The 17,427-nt window shown below is 30.7% G+C and overlaps 1 protein-coding gene across 2 annotated transcripts in view; it reads right to left on the bottom strand.

Annotated features, from left to right (window-relative positions):
* Positions 1 to 269: 269 nt before the first annotated feature.
* LOC139524820 (cell adhesion molecule Dscam1-like) overlaps positions 270 to 17,427 on the bottom strand; it is a 53,307-nt gene continuing 36,149 nt past the window's right edge. Inside the window, exons 19-40 of one of the 2 annotated variants that reach the window (XM_071319923.1) lie at positions 17,173 to 17,319; positions 16,728 to 16,883; positions 16,216 to 16,349; positions 15,693 to 15,846; positions 15,306 to 15,420; positions 13,327 to 13,481; positions 12,846 to 12,863; positions 12,068 to 12,166; positions 11,471 to 11,656; positions 10,944 to 11,119; positions 10,467 to 10,587; positions 9,846 to 10,016; positions 9,214 to 9,456; positions 8,826 to 8,938; positions 8,084 to 8,213; positions 6,579 to 6,710; positions 5,602 to 5,844; positions 5,199 to 5,355; positions 4,499 to 4,650; positions 3,988 to 4,135; positions 2,129 to 3,239; positions 270 to 1,653 (exon numbers count right to left, since the gene is read on the bottom strand). In XM_071319923.1, the coding sequence (XP_071176024.1) occupies positions 3,143 to 3,239; positions 3,988 to 4,135; positions 4,499 to 4,650; positions 5,199 to 5,355; positions 5,602 to 5,844; positions 6,579 to 6,710; positions 8,084 to 8,213; positions 8,826 to 8,938; positions 9,214 to 9,456; positions 9,846 to 10,016; positions 10,467 to 10,587; positions 10,944 to 11,119; positions 11,471 to 11,656; positions 12,068 to 12,166; positions 12,846 to 12,863; positions 13,327 to 13,481; positions 15,306 to 15,420; positions 15,693 to 15,846; positions 16,216 to 16,349; positions 16,728 to 16,883; positions 17,173 to 17,319 (3,047 nt within the window). In that variant the 3' untranslated portion in view covers positions 270 to 1,653; positions 2,129 to 3,142. The remainder of the gene's footprint in view (positions 1,654 to 2,128; positions 3,240 to 3,987; positions 4,136 to 4,498; positions 4,651 to 5,198; positions 5,356 to 5,601; positions 5,845 to 6,578; positions 6,711 to 8,083; positions 8,214 to 8,825; positions 8,939 to 9,213; positions 9,457 to 9,845; positions 10,017 to 10,466; positions 10,588 to 10,943; positions 11,120 to 11,470; positions 11,657 to 12,067; positions 12,167 to 12,845; positions 12,864 to 13,326; positions 13,482 to 15,305; positions 15,421 to 15,692; positions 15,847 to 16,215; positions 16,350 to 16,727; positions 16,884 to 17,172; positions 17,320 to 17,427) is intronic. The other variant, XM_071319924.1, reaches the window with a different exon arrangement.

The raw sequence follows: 17,427 nt of genomic DNA, 5'->3' as shown, positions 1-17,427 counted from the left end.
AGTAAGGTACTGATGTAATACACATAAGCTGAGAAAATCGCATGATATCTATGAGAAGCAAGAGCGTGTGGTCGACAGCATAAGCTATGCATGTATCACCCACCTTGCAATTCCACACTCCGTCACCATCGGTAACAGTAAAGATCAGACGACTATACTAACATCTAAAGACAAAAATATATGAAGGATGAACTCTGATGCACCAGAAGAGTGACCTGTACTATTCGTTATAGTTATTTATAATTAATGAAAAAAGAAAACAAACTCTATTAATTCAACTCTTTATATCAATATATTTTATAACAAAACGTCATATGTAACTGTCATACATAAAACATACACATTACATATCATCATATTACATTAACTATTCCATTGCACTGCTTCGGAATGTCAGTATCAAAGAGGTATCAATGCGTCTTACATTCCGTATACTCCATTCACTTTGAAATTAAACTATTCTTATATAGTTGACATCTTGTAAAGATATAAAAGTTGAGGTTACTGAAAAACTGAATGTTAAAAAAAAGAATGTTAGTTAAACAACTGCTTTATCGAAAAAAAGAAAGATTTTTTTTAATCATGAATCAATCTTTTCGATTTATTTCTTATACAGCCATCTTTGCTGACGTTGCATCATTTTGAAACGACAGCATTATCAATTAAGCGATGAAATAAATCTTTAAACTTACTACTTATGATTTGATAAGCCAATTCTTTACGTTTGTGAATAAATCTTGGCATGATTTACCTGTACCTTGTCATTAAATTTCCCCTTCTCGTGAAAGCAATTATCTAGTAGTCACTGTTATTAATTTTAATCCTATTAATTTACAAAAAGGCAGAGCTAACAGTAACTTAAAGCTCAGTAATAACTTCGTAGTTATATATTTTACGAATTTTAGACTAGACAAAAAACATTAGCTTTTTTTAATAATCTAATCATATGCAATTGATTAGGAATAGTCAAAAATAATATCACAAATAGGAAACACAATTCCTCATTCATATCTCACATTTGCACTTTTTTCTATACAATGATAATTCTCTATACAAAACACACACATGTAAACATAACTTAGAAATATTGCACTTTTAGCTTATCACGAATCACATGAAAAAATACGAAAACTAAATAATAAATATGACTTTGTCAAAATAAAAATAAAAATAGCAAAACTAAATAAATAAAACATGGCAGTGGTTTACAATTTGACTAGAAAAAAACAAAGACACGTATTTGATGACAACTTATATAAATGGTATTTACAAAGACGTATTAAACTTGAAAAAAAATATTGTCAAAATGCGCATTAATGAATAGTTATTTACTTTAACCTATTGGTAAAGTAAAACCCAAATTAATATATGTAATGAATAAACATTTCAATAATGAATGACAACTATTTAATATTGACTACGCTAAAATAAAAGTTTAAGGTGGTATAATAATTTTTAAGTTGTTGAATAGAATATTAAGCAGTTTTGCAGACACTATTTTTTTTTCATTGAGAAGTAACAATAGAACGTGATTAAAACGTTCAGCTGATTTTAACAGAGTTGTCGCCCTGTAGTGTTACAATGTTTGTACCGCCTACATATAAGGATTAAAAAAGAAAACAGCGTATACATGAAGCCTCTCTTTGGCAAATACTTAATATGGGGACGGAGTCCCCAATAACAGTAGAAAATTCAATAAAAAAAAAATACGGGAAAATTTCCCGAATTTTTCATTGTACTAATGAACTCAAAAAAAAATTTTTTTTTGTCGTGTTTTGAAATCCCGGACCTGCGCAGAAATGTACAATGTACTTCCTTTTTCCGGTCTCGTTTGTATGAAACTTTGAGTAAAATATATATTTATCAGTCTAGTATAAAATAGGAAGGAACGCGCAATACCAATTTCATTTTTTATAATTCCTTGATATTAAAAAACGTTACCTGATAATAGCGTTTCTTTGTTTACATTGCATATGACGTCATAATTTTAATAACGTCACAACTAAATCCCTAACAACAGACCCAAAATCGGAAACGTTACGGTATTTCCGTTTCTTTTTTTTTAAACAAATATTTAAGTTACAAAAAAATAATTCACACAGACTTCGTCCCCATTTACAGGTAATACCTGCCTCATATTATTACTACAGACTTATCAGTCATAGATAATATCAAAATAAAAACAACAATAAAACCTAAACATCAAAATAACACAATAATTTATAAATAATAATGATAAATACTGTAAAATCATGTTACCTGATGATTATCATAGCTAGTGGTCGATGATTTTGAAGCGACAGTAAGTTACAAATGTCCCAGAATTATTTGTTGCTTCATTCTAACTTTATTCAAACACATTTCATTTCATCCTAAAGAATAAAAGCCAAAAGATAAGTTTTTGTTTTTCAAAGTTATGACTTGCCTCTTCTTAAAACCACAAAACATGATCATTAAACATATAAAAATGTGTAATTAATAAAAACAATGAGAAAAAAAACCACACATTACCAGTATAATTAAAATGCCCAATGTCATTATTCATATCTAAAACGTTACTATATAATTATGAGACATGAGTTCGATAAAATGCCTCGATTAACAAATCTTGTGTCCAATTAATCTTACTTTGAATAGATAAAAGTAAAACTTATAATAAAAGAAAACTTACAGTTCATCTTGTTATTATAAATAACATGAACATCAATATAAAGTAAATTTGTAAACATAAATAATGATCTAATATTTACACATTAAACATAAATACTGATTCGATATTACACGCTATACATAAATACTGACGTGATATTTACACACTAGTTTGTTTTGATCTTTAATGTTTAACCAGCATTTGCATATTAAATATACAAAGGCACAATGTTTTAGATGCTTAAACATCTTTATATCTATATGGTAACTTCTAATGCCTTCTGAACTGACACTTTTGCTAGTGTTCCTTTCTTCAAGACATCCATTATCAATTTATATACAGAATACAGAAAGACAAGTTCTGCAACAGCGTTTAGGAACCATTTGTTACGATTTAACAATTCGCATATCAAGTAAAAACTTTGTTGACATTTTCTGATAATCTGGCAAAGACTAAACTCACTACGTATGCTATTTTGTTTGGTCACATAATTTATACTATAGTAAAATCGTCCGTGTAGCCTTTGTCAGATGACCTTGTTCTGTCTGTTAATATAACAGCACCTCCAATTTCTACAGGTCTATAATGTCTGCAATGTAAGAAACAATAACATTCAGGTTTGTTTCAGCAATAAATATAGGTTTCTCGTTTAAAAACAAAAGTTACAAAAGAATACCATTTCATACGAACAAAATCTAACAATTTGTTTCAAATAGGTCCAATTAAAACTGTGTCATACTTTTCGTGTATTAACTTTAAATATGAAGAGTTCTTTTCTATTATACAACTAATTAAACCAATATATGTGTTCGTCATTTTTGTTTTGAATTGCCCAGCTACCAAATTAAATTAAGTTTCATCATATATAAAGAAACCTAAGATTAACGTTTTATACATACTGTGGATTCATTTGGTTTAGTGGGTATCAATTTTTGTGGATTAAGGAAAACTTAAAATTTCGTGGATTTTTCATTTCGTTGTTTTGCAACACTCTACATGCAAAGCCTATGCAAAATTTGTTGAATATTTCAATTCGTGGTTCACCTTCACCCACGAAACACATACAAAGGGGGACGAAAGATACCAAAGGGACAGTCAAACTCATAAATCTAAAACAAACTGACAACGCCATGGCTAAATGGTATCCAACGAACAATAAAAGATCCACAGTATGCATAGACAGAAATTTGCCGAATCTCCAGAAAACAATTAAAAAAAATAAAAACAAACATTATATTATGTGAAACAAATCGTATATGATTGTAATAAATATTTTAAACAGAAAAGATCGACAGGATCAGATGTTTGTACTGAGTTCATGAAACAATTGTATATACCTATCTAGAAGTCTGACAGCTTCCTCGTCCTGTTCTGTTGCAAAACCCTGTCTTGCACGTGAGGTGACCAGTGGTTTGTTTTCATCATTGCCAGGTGTTTGTAAGCTTACATCGTATCTAGTTTTTATATGAGGTGTAGATCTACCTACTAGAAAAAATATAAACAGTATACTTTGATATACATCCGGATATATGTGAAGACAAAGTTACCTGGTGTCACAAACTATCTTAGATAGTTTACAAAGTATTAGAAAATATGATTACAAAATATAAAGTCTCTTTGCAACCCTTCTTGCTATTATTATTTATATTTCCAATTTCCAATAAGACTGTTCTTAAATCAAAAATTGCTAATCTAAATTACTTGTAAAGCAGCAAAGCAGTTAAAATCAAACATGTGATAATAGTTTTCAATGAAAATAATACTTAAATTCACAATGTCAAAGTAAAAAACTATTGTCATATAATGTAATTTGACATTAAATGAAGATAATATATTAACACAGCATACCTCTTTTACTTATGCTATAGTCTGACTCCGGATAACTTTCATGAGGATATGAGAGATAACCTTCAGATGGACTATATCGCGGTGGTGTTTCTTTGCCTCCAAAGGTATAAGTTACTTCTTCACTACTCGTTGTACTAGCCATACTAGGCGTTCTAAAATAAATAATTGAGATCTTAATTAACAACGAGAAATTGAGATGGTTAAATGGGAATTCATATTGTAACATTTGAATTAACTTTCATCTGAAAAATATGAAATTGTCGAGGGTTCTCATGGTCTTCTTCATTTGATCCTGTTATTTTTAAATAAATAAATAATAAATTCATGTAATCCAGCAATGTTTTTGAGTCGTGTGCTTTCCTTACCCATAAAAACCATGAAATATGTATTCCACAATTATAAATGAATCCATAGAATAAGGTTTTCGAGTATTTTGAGAATCCTCTTGTAAATATTTTGTATTTATATTGACAAGAGATTCAATCAGTTGTAAATCTTTGCAGCAGGCATATCACGACACGTTTTTCAGAAAAAAACGTTGTAAGCTTCAAATTTTCCCCAATTTGATTTAAGGACACAAAACAGAAATAAGATTCACGCAAATGTCTTTCCTTTTGTGGACGCTATGTTATGTTGCAAAACTAATTTATTTTAAACGAAATCATCTACAAATGCTTATATGTAGAAATTGAACAAATACCTTTTTACATTTTGGGAAACATTTCTTTTTCCTGTCAATTGACCTCGTTGTTTAGTTTTATGTTTCCCTCTCGTTTTCCTTGGATGTACAGTAGACTGTTTTCCAATGTCTGAAACGCCTGTATCTTCATCTTTCTTCTGTCCCGTACATAACTTGTCTGAAATGATAAAGCGATTTGATTAGATGCTTGGTCAGAGTAAGGGTTTGTGTTAAAGTATTTGCCAGCTATTTCTACTTCCAACGTTTTGATATGTCGGCGATTGAAAAAAATCGTCATAAAATTTCTTTTTGTAATACAGAAAAAGTAAACCCCATTATGTTCATTTATTTAGAATTCTTATCTGAAAAGCCTTTTTAAATGATTGTAGTGAGTCTTATGCTCTAGTTGTGAAAAAAAGTTTACCTTGTTTAGATCGAAATTGGCAGGCTGCCTCCCTTTGTTCATTGGGTTCAGGTGGTGATTGGGTGAATTGACGAATACCCGGATCACCGGGACTATCAGTCAGCTGTGAACTGGTATCCTGTTGAGATTCATACAGGACAGATGATGGAGGGTTACGCCGTGCATTCTCTAACGCCTCCAATAACTCATCACGACTTGAAGATACTGTCGTAACACTTGATATAATACTGTGTCTTAAACTCGCTGCAAAAGAAATATTGAAATCTGTTAAGGATGCAATAAGTTCCTTGTCTTATAATTCTCTCAATTTATGTTGGTTACATTGCTCTATTTTTCGTCCAATTGTGTTTTAATAACTTTTTTTTGTGTTAACTTCAGAAACCAAAATCCTAGCCCCTTTACATAATTTTAAAAGATTTTGTTACAACCTAATGATTGCAATGCATGGTGATAACTTGTCATCTTTAGTTACGTTAATTATAATTTATGATATAAGAATTATAGCTGATGCATGCATATTAGGTGCCCTAATCAAGTCCTTGCATCTACTATCTCTCCGTTGTGAGTTAGTGCCGTTTGAAATGCTTTTAGTAAGTACTCTCCAAATCAAATTTCGATTTTCTGTTATCTCTTATACCACCCCGCCTTATGGTGATGAGTCTGTCTCAAATCATGATCGTACAAGTCGGTATGAGTGTTTTTTTCATTTCTTTATGTCTGGCATCATTCGGAGGATTTGATGGGATGGCAGCTTTTTTTACTTATAGAAGACGGTAGATTTATTTGCTTTCTTTTTTTTAACAGTATATCATTTCACAGGTGCCCATTTTAAATGAGCAATATGACTTATATTAATGCAAGAGTTCTCTAATAAGTTGTAATACTTAGTACAATTTATGAAAAATCTTTCTGTAAGGAATTTAAGATCCTTATTTAAAACAACAGATATAAACTAATCTTGACATTTTGTGTGCTACCTTTATCATCAGATGCATGATGTGGTGTATTTCTGACTTTTCCGTATAAGTTATGTTGTCTCCCATGACTAGTTGTAAACAAAGCGTGTATTTGATCTGCACTGGCATATTTACGTGGGCTCAAAGCCATACCTAAAGAGACAGATTATATCGATATGAAGATATAAAAAATATAATGTACGGTTCGTAAATAATGGGGAATAAAGACTGTATTTGATATATGCACCGACAGATCTGTGTGACCTAAAAGCCTAAAGAGACAGATGATATCGATATGTAGGTTGTACATGCATAATAAAAATAAAACGTATAGTTTATCAACCTGAAAATGTTCCAAATGCTTCGGACGCAATAATTTATTAAACGTGTTGTTTTCAATATTTTACACTATTGGGTCGATACCTCTGCTGGTGGACGACCAGTCCCCGAGGGTATCATCAGTTCAATATCAGTATTTCGGTACTGACATGATTGAACATACTTTACTAAAATTGTCCGTTTTTTTTAATTTTTAAATTATTAAGAAACTAAGGTTTCAACTCCCTCAGGCAAAGTTGGCTTTAGATGAATTTGGCTAATTATTTAGGTATTTTTGACGTATAGCTCTTCAACGGTTTCGGTACTTATACATCTTCGGATTTCAAATGTTTGGCTTTGAGCGTTCCTGATGAAGGTAAATCCAGAAAAGCGCTTCGGACGCAATACATTATTAAACGTGTTGTTTACAATTGTTTCACTTGAAAACTTGACATATGCCTACAAGACACTTACAAAGGAAGGAATCCGGAAAAAAATAAAGGTCTGTTCTGTGTGTCATTTGAATAAATTAAAGACAAGAACGAGATCAACGATCTGGATACCTACATTACATATAATCAACGTTAACGTACTGGGTCGTACAAGTCCACTTCGAAACCACTTTTTGGAATTCCCCCTTTTTAAATTTACCTTGTAAAAATACCAACTCTAGGGGCGATGTTAAATGCTAGTGAAGATACAGTCTGAGTCGCTTTTCTCTTGTAATAGAATTATATCATTCGATTTTTCTACTTTTTAGACAAGAAATTGCCATTCTAAAAGAGGGACGAACGCTACCAGAGTGACAGTCAAACTCATAAATCGAAAATAAACGCCATGGCTAAAAATGAAAAAGACAAACAGACAAAAAATAGTACACATGACACAACATAGAAGAATAAGCAACACGAACCCCACCTAGACGACAAATTGAAAGATGTTCATCTAGCAAAATCTTGTTTTTTAATTCATATGTCGAAGGCTTTAAACAGAGTCATACAGGGGATTCTTTTGAAGAAAGAAAATAATCTAGCATTATTATTTTACTTCCTAATATCTAAACGACGAAGCAATCAATCTGAAGATAGTAACAAATTTAATGTCATCAAATTATTATTATACAGTTGTACAAATCTCTAACATCTTAGATGAAGCGTAAGACATCATCGCACTGATGATTTGCAATAAACAAAAGTTTCAAACCTTACCTTCATTGTCATATCCTGTAGTATTGGATGCTGGGTCAATGTTTGGAGGTTTAACAGGAGGCACTGGAGCTAATTTTTCAGGATATTTTGATTTCTGTTTATAAAATGGCACGTACGGCTCAGTAAGCATCTACAAAGAGGAAAATAAAACTGAAAGTTGCACTGCAGGACAACAAAATAATTATATTCATATGTTGTTTCCTAATGGTAACATGGGGAAATGGCTATACTAAGTCCAGAATATGACAGTTGTTATCCATTCGTTTGATGTGTTTAAGGGAAAGAGTAAGATTAGGCAAATTTTAATCCCTGTTCCTCCCAGGAAGAATTAAATAATTACAAAGTATAATATAATCTATTAAATAATATCCTCACTTTCAAAGACATATTGACACTTGATCTAGGCATTAAAAGTTTCTGATTTAGAATTGAAAAGAAACGACAAAACGTGCAATAACTAACTTATCTGATATAAATAAATGAATAAAAAAATAGAATGCAGAATTTTAAATGTTCGGCAATATCAACAGAAGGTGAAAATTCGCAGCATAGCACACTTTTGCTTCTGTATTCAATTTCGTTATACACTTAATATAATAATTCGAATTAAGAAAATAGTTTCTAATCTGATAACAATAAAATTTCTTTCAGTTGTGGCTAGTGACATTTAGGAAATATTACACAGAAATATATTTGTTGTGTTTGGAATTGCCGCGCTTTTAATTATTTTGAAAATACTTACAGCTCTTTGAGCTTCTGCTTTTTCCAGACTAATATCATCCATATCTGACCTTTCTTTCAGTGCTTGCTTCATTTCATTAAATGTTGCATAAGGTTTGATGTTACCATCGTCGTCTATAATGAGAATAGGTAAAAATGAATGACATAACATTCGTTTTTTAAGACCTGAACTATTACTTATTAGAAAAACCTTACTTTAAATATGTACTCTTATCATTTAGCAGAAAATGAAACTGTAAATAGGTTAAAAACCGTCTCTTAAATAGTAAGCATATCATCGTGAATAAAATCGTGACTAAAATTAATAAACGTTATGTGAATATTCTATTTAATATAATATTAATTACTGTAACAAATCTGTGGTTGTTAAAAAAATACCATTTCCATACCTGACTTTTCAAATGATCCATTTTCACTATTACTTTTACTCGTATCCGTGTTAAACAACCAAGATGGACTGTTTTCAAGTAAATTGTCATCAGAGTTTAAAGACATCAGTAGGTTTACATTTCTTTTAGTGAAAGGTTCAGAATTGCCACTGCTGCTGTCGTAGTCACAGTTTAACCTTTTGTCAAGGTCATTCATAAGGGACGTTTCTGCTGTAATATCTCGACGGAGATTCGAAGATATTTCTGTAACATAAGTAATAAGTTGTTTTTAAATACTCAAACATTGGTTTTTAATTCATGACTCAACTAATACGTATTAAAAACTTAGAAAGCGTCTTTACTAAATGATATTTTTTTCAAGAAATATCAAGTAAACCGCTGCACCATTGCTTTTTTCGAGAAATTGTTTACAAAAGACAAACAATTACAAATTAACAATATTTCTGTATTATTCTATTTTTGTGAAACTATGAGTTGAATCCATATCACATAGTCAGCCATACAAGGCCCCGAAATGACAATTGTAAAACGAGAACTTTCATTACTGATAATAATTTAAAATTCTATTTTGTTACAATATTTGAAGAAGCTGTTGCATATGGACAATAAGAATATATTAAATGTCAACTTACTAAATGTATCTTTGAGTTTAAGTAATTCTCTCTTTCTTTTGCAATAAAGTAAAACTGCAACCAGTAGAACACAGGTTGATACTATACCAGCACACAGAGGAATTATCACAATTTCTTTTTCATAAAATCTTTTCTCATATTTGTTAGATACATAGATAGGAGTAATTAGTTCTGAAATATAAAAAAGAAGGTTAGAACGTTTACTTTTCCGATGATTTATCAATTTTGTGATGTCTTAGGATAAGATAAGAGTCAATTACCAATCTTTTACCAAATTTTTTATTGTGATTCTTAAAACTGATCCACTTATTTGTTAGGAGTAACATGACGAAGATTTGACAACCCTTCCAGAGCACCTGTGATCTTTAAAGTTGGGATGACGTTGCTCAGTCTTTAGTTTCTTTGTTGTGTTCTGTGTGCTGTTGTTTGGGTATTTTTTCGTTTTCGTTTTTTGCAATGGCATTGTTAGTTTAGTTTATTTTCTTCTTTTTTTTAAATTGTTTCTACTTAGTACGGTTGGTATAGTTTGGTACAAAATAAAATTAGCTAACGTATTGCCTCAAATACCAACATTATACATTAAAAGATGCATTTATTTTCTAGAGAAGACATTGCACACACCTCCATGATAGTTAAGGGTTGCAAACTCTATTGGACTTTCTGTTGAACCAGCGTCACTGTATGCTGTAACGATCATCTTATACCAAGTAGCCGGATGAAGGTCCAACACACGGAAAAATGTCTGAAAAACAATATAGACATGTTTGTGTTAGGTGGGAATCAAAATAAGTATCAATGGTTGAAATTTACTTCTATACACTATACAGAATAACAATGTGACTTGGACATACGCAAAATGATTTACCAGGCCAAATCATTATGCGTCTGTCCAAATTAATGAATTTTGTCAATAGAAATTGTATACGATAGTTTTCATGAATCATGCGTGGAAGATGATTTTATATATTTTTTAATTTACATTTAACGATTATCAATTAAAGTGGTCGAAAAAAGTATTTCTATTGATTAAATGATGAATGAATTCTTTTCCAACTGAAATACAACACAATGTAGTAATGAGGAATGTAAATTACTTACAATATTCCAGTCAATGTGGTTTGCGACTTCTTTCCATTTGTCATCTCCCCAAACTTGGTATTTTATTGAAAAGAATGTGATTGGACAACCAGATGTAAGCCATGACGTCATATCTAGGTCAACAGAAGTTACATTTGTTGACTTCAGAAGCATACTCTTTGCTGGCATTATTGGAGCTGAAACACATATTTATAAAAAGGTAAGTATGATCGATCGTATAATGTTTAGGGGTTTTTTTTTGCTTTTCTTTCGTATTGCTGAAGCATCCAAAGACTGATATTGATTGAGGATTAGCATAAAGACCTAGTACTTTTTAAACTTAAATTGCATAAAATAAAAAAAATCAACCAACATTAACCTTTGAAATGTAATACTTCATAAGGGATAAGGCTGGTCTGACGAGTCGTTATCACTAACAATTAAGACTGTCACAATGTATTTCACAAACGTTTGTCGCTAGGAGAGACAGATGGACGACCATGCATGAGTAAACAATATTCCTCCGAATTATATCAATCGGAACTTACTTGATCCATTGGTTTTAGCTGATACTACATTACTGTCAGGGCTGTCTCCGTGCTTGTTTTGAGCATTAAGTACAAATTTATATGAGGTCCCACACAAAAGACGTGATGCTGTATATGACCTGTTACTTGAACCCAATTCCATATGTTTCCATTCTTCATGTTCTTTTTTATATCTCAAAGAAAATTCTGTAAATAAGAAAACAATTTTTAATTCAATTTTCCTATCTTCATCTCGAAATATTGCAGCATGTTCTCAACAGTGTTTACGAATATATCCTTTGAGAACATATTTGATATGTTATGTGTAGGGGGAAATCACAAGAATTTACACTTTTAAATTGGGTTGTATCTAAATCACTTTCCGTTTTATTTTATCTAACCCACTGTTTAAATCAAAAGATGATATAAATGAAAATCAATATGAAAATTTACCACAATTTGATTTAATTTTGTAAATGTTTATATGCCGTTCCAGTGAGTTATGTCGTACGTGCTCATAATGTGTGATGTTATTTCGATTTATTAACTTGATTGGTGTACAAAGTTATAATTCATATATGATAAGTTTAGAAAAACAACAATAAAATAATGCCCTACTTTGTATTGGACTTCCTCCATTACTACCAGATTTCCAGCTGACTTGTATTGTACTAGCTGTTCCAGTAACAACGTATAATACAGGGGGCTTAGGTGGAGCTGTAAAACATATTACTACAGTATATTACATGTACAAATGTAAACAAAAAGAGTGCAGCGCTAATTAAATACATTATAATTCGTAAACAATATTTCAAAACTTATGTGGATATAGTTATTTTTTAGAAACAAATCTTTGTCAGCCAAATAACTCTTTAAACACTTATCAACGTTTGAAAATATTGTAAGCCAGTTAAAACAACAATATTTTATATTATGGTTTTTGTGACCGATCATGTTTAATGATATAAATTTTAAAAAATTGAAATTTTAGCACAGACATTTGAATTTATTTTTGATATTAATTTGTAGATTCGATTTCGTTTGATTTACAACAATTTTACAAAATGCATATTACTCATGCAGATGGTTTACGGTTAAATAAGTAAATGAGTAGATAAAATATTAAACGACTGATGGATGATGAATGATAAATTTAAAATAAAATAAAAGATGTTATGACATTTTGAACTTAGAAAATAATAGAACTAAAAATGAAGACAAACGTCATGATATGTGAATAATCAAAATCATAGCAAACACAAAGGTAACTTGAAGGTATGAATAGTGTCTTGGATGATACAGTTACATCATGCAACACAATGCTTCCTCAGAGATAAGAATGACAAAATAAAATGATCAAAGAAATCAATGACATTGTGGATATTTTATTACTTACTGCCGATTGTGTTACTGACTGAGTGCATTAAAAATAAAAACAAAAAGTACAAATGAGGAGGAAATTTGATTTTCAAATATCTCATCGTATATTTATGCCACTATCTTATGTATTAAGTATTTCCTATTTCTGTATATAACATTACATATTTTTTATCATTTATTAAGCATCATGGATTTATACCTTAAATTTACATGTAGGTATTTCAAACGCATATACTTCTGGAAAATACATGATATATTTGCCACTTACAGTTGAGCAAGTAACAACAAATTTCATCAATATCAAATTATCAATACCAAATCATGTTTTTATCTATCTTACTAATTCTATATTATACAAAGAACATTTTAAGCGTTAACATTTTTTTTACTTAATTGTTGATCCTTTAGCCGTATATATTTCATTAATATCAAAGCAATCTTTTATTAATATATTGTAATGGTTACAAAGACAAGTTAAGATGTAGAAATCAACTAACCTTGTACACTAACAGCATACACTATTTGATCTGTGCCATGGGTGTTTTCTGCTTGACATGTATAATTGGCAGCATCAGATCCTACGACAGCGTTTATATACAGTGATCCATCAGGTAACAACTTGAATCTCTTGTCAGTAACCACAGCTTTACCTCTGAAAACAAATGCATTCTGTAGAGACAATTGTGCTTGCTTAGCGTACACTAAGTTCAAATTTAAAATTTTGATGCCATCTTTTAATCAATCTCTTGAACATTTACTCATAAATTTCACATCATATTCTTGCATAACGATCTATTTCGTTTCCATAGTTTTAGTATTTACTGGCTAACAAGCAGATTAAAATTTGCATATAACAGTTGAAATATTCAAATGCTGAAATGACAATTTTTTATGATATTTTATCCAGCCACAATGTAAGAGTGTATTTTGTGGAGTTTGTTTTAATATTCAAGACTGTTAATATTTCAGAATATTCGTCTGATTTGTAACTTTACCGAATGTGAAATTTTATCTAATGGTGAATTGGCATTGCTGATGATGTGTGAATAGAGGGCGACAATTACACTGTCTGGACCCACGCATTTCCTAAAGTTGTAACGCTATAACCGATTTCTGAAAATTACTAGAGATTAAAGAAACAACAGACACGGCTTCCTCCGCCTCATTTTTAGACTTATATATCGAATTTGACTTACACAGTCATCTCAGTACCAGAATCTATGACAAACGAGACGATTTTAATTTTGAAATCATAAATTTCCCCCACCTTAGTAGCAATATACCAACTTCACCTGCATATGGGATATATATTTCCCAACTTATTCGATATTCAAGAGCTTGCAGCTCCTACTCAGACTTTGTAATACGTCATCAGTGTCTGAGTAGAAAGTTGATGAAACAGGGGTATGTCAAAGAACGTCTCGTTCTTTTTCTAAAAAAGTTCATCGGAAGGTACCAAGACCTTGTTGATAAATATTCCGTATCAACTTCTCAAATAATACACGATGGTCTTGATGTATAGATTCTTCGTACTGATGTTGTTTATCATCTTAACAACGTGTTTTATAGTTCTTTCATTTGTCTTTGTTCTATTATTAATATTACTTTTACTGTTAAATGGTTTCATGTGATATCCGTTTCACGTGGCTCGGTACTTATACATCTCGTCAATGTGTTTGTATTGGCTTTCATTTTTTTGTGGTTTGTTTTGTATTTGCGACTTTTTGTATTTCTTTTGTTCTTATAACGTGACTCTGTACTTTAAAAGATCCCGTCAGTATGATATTGTTCTATTATATGTCATTATGATATATTTCTATTACGAATTACAATATACGTTGAACCACAAACGTCAAAATCATTCAATCGCGTAGTGGTATTTACTATTTTTGGATTCTTATAAATTATATATATAACTTTTGGACTAGTTTAAATCTCGGTCTATTTCTTAAATTTATTCTTACATACTTTTGATTTTTTAACCCTGTATGCTAACATTCCCATGAAAATTTTAAAATTGTTTGTACGCACATTGAACGACAAATTTATGTGACGTATAAAATTTTCTGACGTCAGACACTCAATAAATGTGTTCGTAGATAGTAGATGTTTTTGTGTTCTGTTAAATTGTTCCTTTTAAAATTGTTAAACGATGATGACTGATGTACCCATATTTTGACTATTATATTTATTGTGTCTGTTTATTTAACGCATCAATGTAAAAATATCGGAAATTGATGAGACTGTCATTACAAAAGTGAGAGGGTTAGCGCTATAGAACCAGGTTTAATCCACCATTTTCTACATTTGAAAATGCCTGTACCAAGTCAGGAATATGACAGTTCTTGTCCATTCGTTTTTGATGCGTTTTGTTATTTGATTTTGCCATGTGATTATGGACTTTCCCAATTGATCTTCCTCTAAGTTCAGTATTTTTGTGATTTTACTTTTTAAACATCGATGATGAATATCATACCTGATTTTCCACGTAATTTTTGGTGAGGGAATACCTACAGCAAGACAGGTTAAATTCAGTGGATGATGCCATGGTATAGTCAACTCACTTGAAAAACTAGCTATTTTTGCTGAAACTAGAGAAAACGAAAGGAATTATACTTCTGAACAACCACACTAAAAATAAGGTACTAGTACATAATATTCAGTTTCAAAGCTTAAGTTTCAATTTCTTCAGCACTTATTACAACATCATTATATTTGTTCAGTGGTTATTATACACCTTTAACTCAATATGATTACATTTTGGGGCAAATTGAAATAAAAAACATATTCAACACTGTTAAATTCATTAAAAGTAGTAGATTACATATTAAATATCTTAAAATGAATGTCAGATTGTTGATACCTTTAGATTGAATTGACCCAGATACTACTTGAGTTCGCTCTCCTTCTCCCATCCTGGTATTTGCTGACACTTGGAAAAGGTAATCCACATTACTTGATAGATTTGTCAACAGAAGAGTTAACTTTGAAGCATCTAATTTCATTGGTGTCTCTTCCTAAATGAGAGAATATAATTTTCATGTGTAAAAAGAATCATGGAATATATTATAGGAGTTGAAAACAAAACGAGACATCCATAACGAAACAGTACAAAGAAGAAAAAAAAAACATTTCCATACAAACCCAACGAAAAAACAAGACTGAAGTTAATTTTTCAAAGGTCAAGAAGTTCTGTTAGTCGATTAATTGTTTCGAAAGTAATATATTTCAATTCTTTAAAAACTTTATTCTACTTTTGAATTAGGTATGCATGCATTGTCGAAATCTAAAAAAAAAGAAGTTTTTGAACGATTGCTATTAGACAAAACTATGATTTTAGAAATATAAATTCTTATAAAAATAATTGAATGTATATATTTGTTTACCTTGTATGATCCACCTGTGATGTAAACATTATATCGGGTAAGAATTCCATTGCTATGAAGAGGGGATTTCCAAGACACAAGAATACTACTATTATCCACGGGCAATGCCTTTATATCAGCTGGACGTTCTGGAACTGAAAGCATAATGACATTATTATATCAGATATCTTACTACTTTATCGAGCAAACATTAGTATAGATGGAATTGATTGATGTCCTTTTTGGTCATACAAGTCATCACGTATTTCGATATGTATATCTTTTTTTTGAAATAAATTAGCTTTGAGCTTTTGTTTGGTGAAGGTAATTAATAAACGCGCTTGAGACGCCTATAATCTACAGAATTTTTTTTCTAGTGTTTGTTATATAATATGGTGAAATATTTTTTCTGTCTGTACTTGACAATTTCAAATAGACAAGATAATAGACAATTCATTGAGAAAACTTAATTCCATTATTGTTTATTGAAGTTAAACAAATAACATAACAGTAGTATTTTGCTATAAACATACCATCTTGTTGCGTGACTACATATATAGCATGACTTCTGACTCCTACACCTTTCCTAGTATATGCCAGTACTTGTAGGCTGTAGTTGGTATATTTGGACAATCCTGTTAAAATGGCTTCCAGATTATCAGTTATCAATGTGTTGGCGTCACTTTCATCTACAAAAAGTTTACTTTATATAATCATGTTATACACCTGCAATTACACATATCTTTTTTTTAAGACTCACCATATAAGTAATTTTTGATAATATGTGTGAGATTCAAAATAACACTTAGACAATGAAGTTTTGGTACTACATGAAGTTGTAATATATTAGTAGTAATTTTTTATTTATCATTTTGTTTCAATAATCTCTTTAATGTTTAACACATTCTTTAATATTTTACACATTCTTCAATGTTTAACACATTCGTTAATGTATTACTTCGGACAAGTGATTCATACCTTCATCGTCTCTGACTGGCTGGTACAATATCTTATATCCCTGTAGTATCCCATGGAGAGTATATAACGGAGGCGGTGACCAAATTATTTTAATGCTTCGGGAGTTTATAGATGTAGCTTGTACTCCTTGAGGAGGCTGACTAGGAACTGCAATAAAGAATTAAAAGTAAGAGTTTATAGATGTGGCTTGTACTCCTTGAGGAGGCTAACTAGGAACTGCAATAAAGAGTTGAAAATCAGAATTTCATATTAACC

The sequence above is a fragment of the Mytilus edulis genome, chromosome 5 (genome assembly GCF_963676685.1).
Source record: "Mytilus edulis chromosome 5, xbMytEdul2.2, whole genome shotgun sequence".
In the NCBI taxonomy this organism is placed as follows: domain Eukaryota; kingdom Metazoa; phylum Mollusca; class Bivalvia; order Mytilida; family Mytilidae; genus Mytilus; species Mytilus edulis.
The sequence above is the reverse complement of the archived record's forward strand: the minus strand, read 5'-3'. Positions and strand labels throughout refer to the sequence as shown.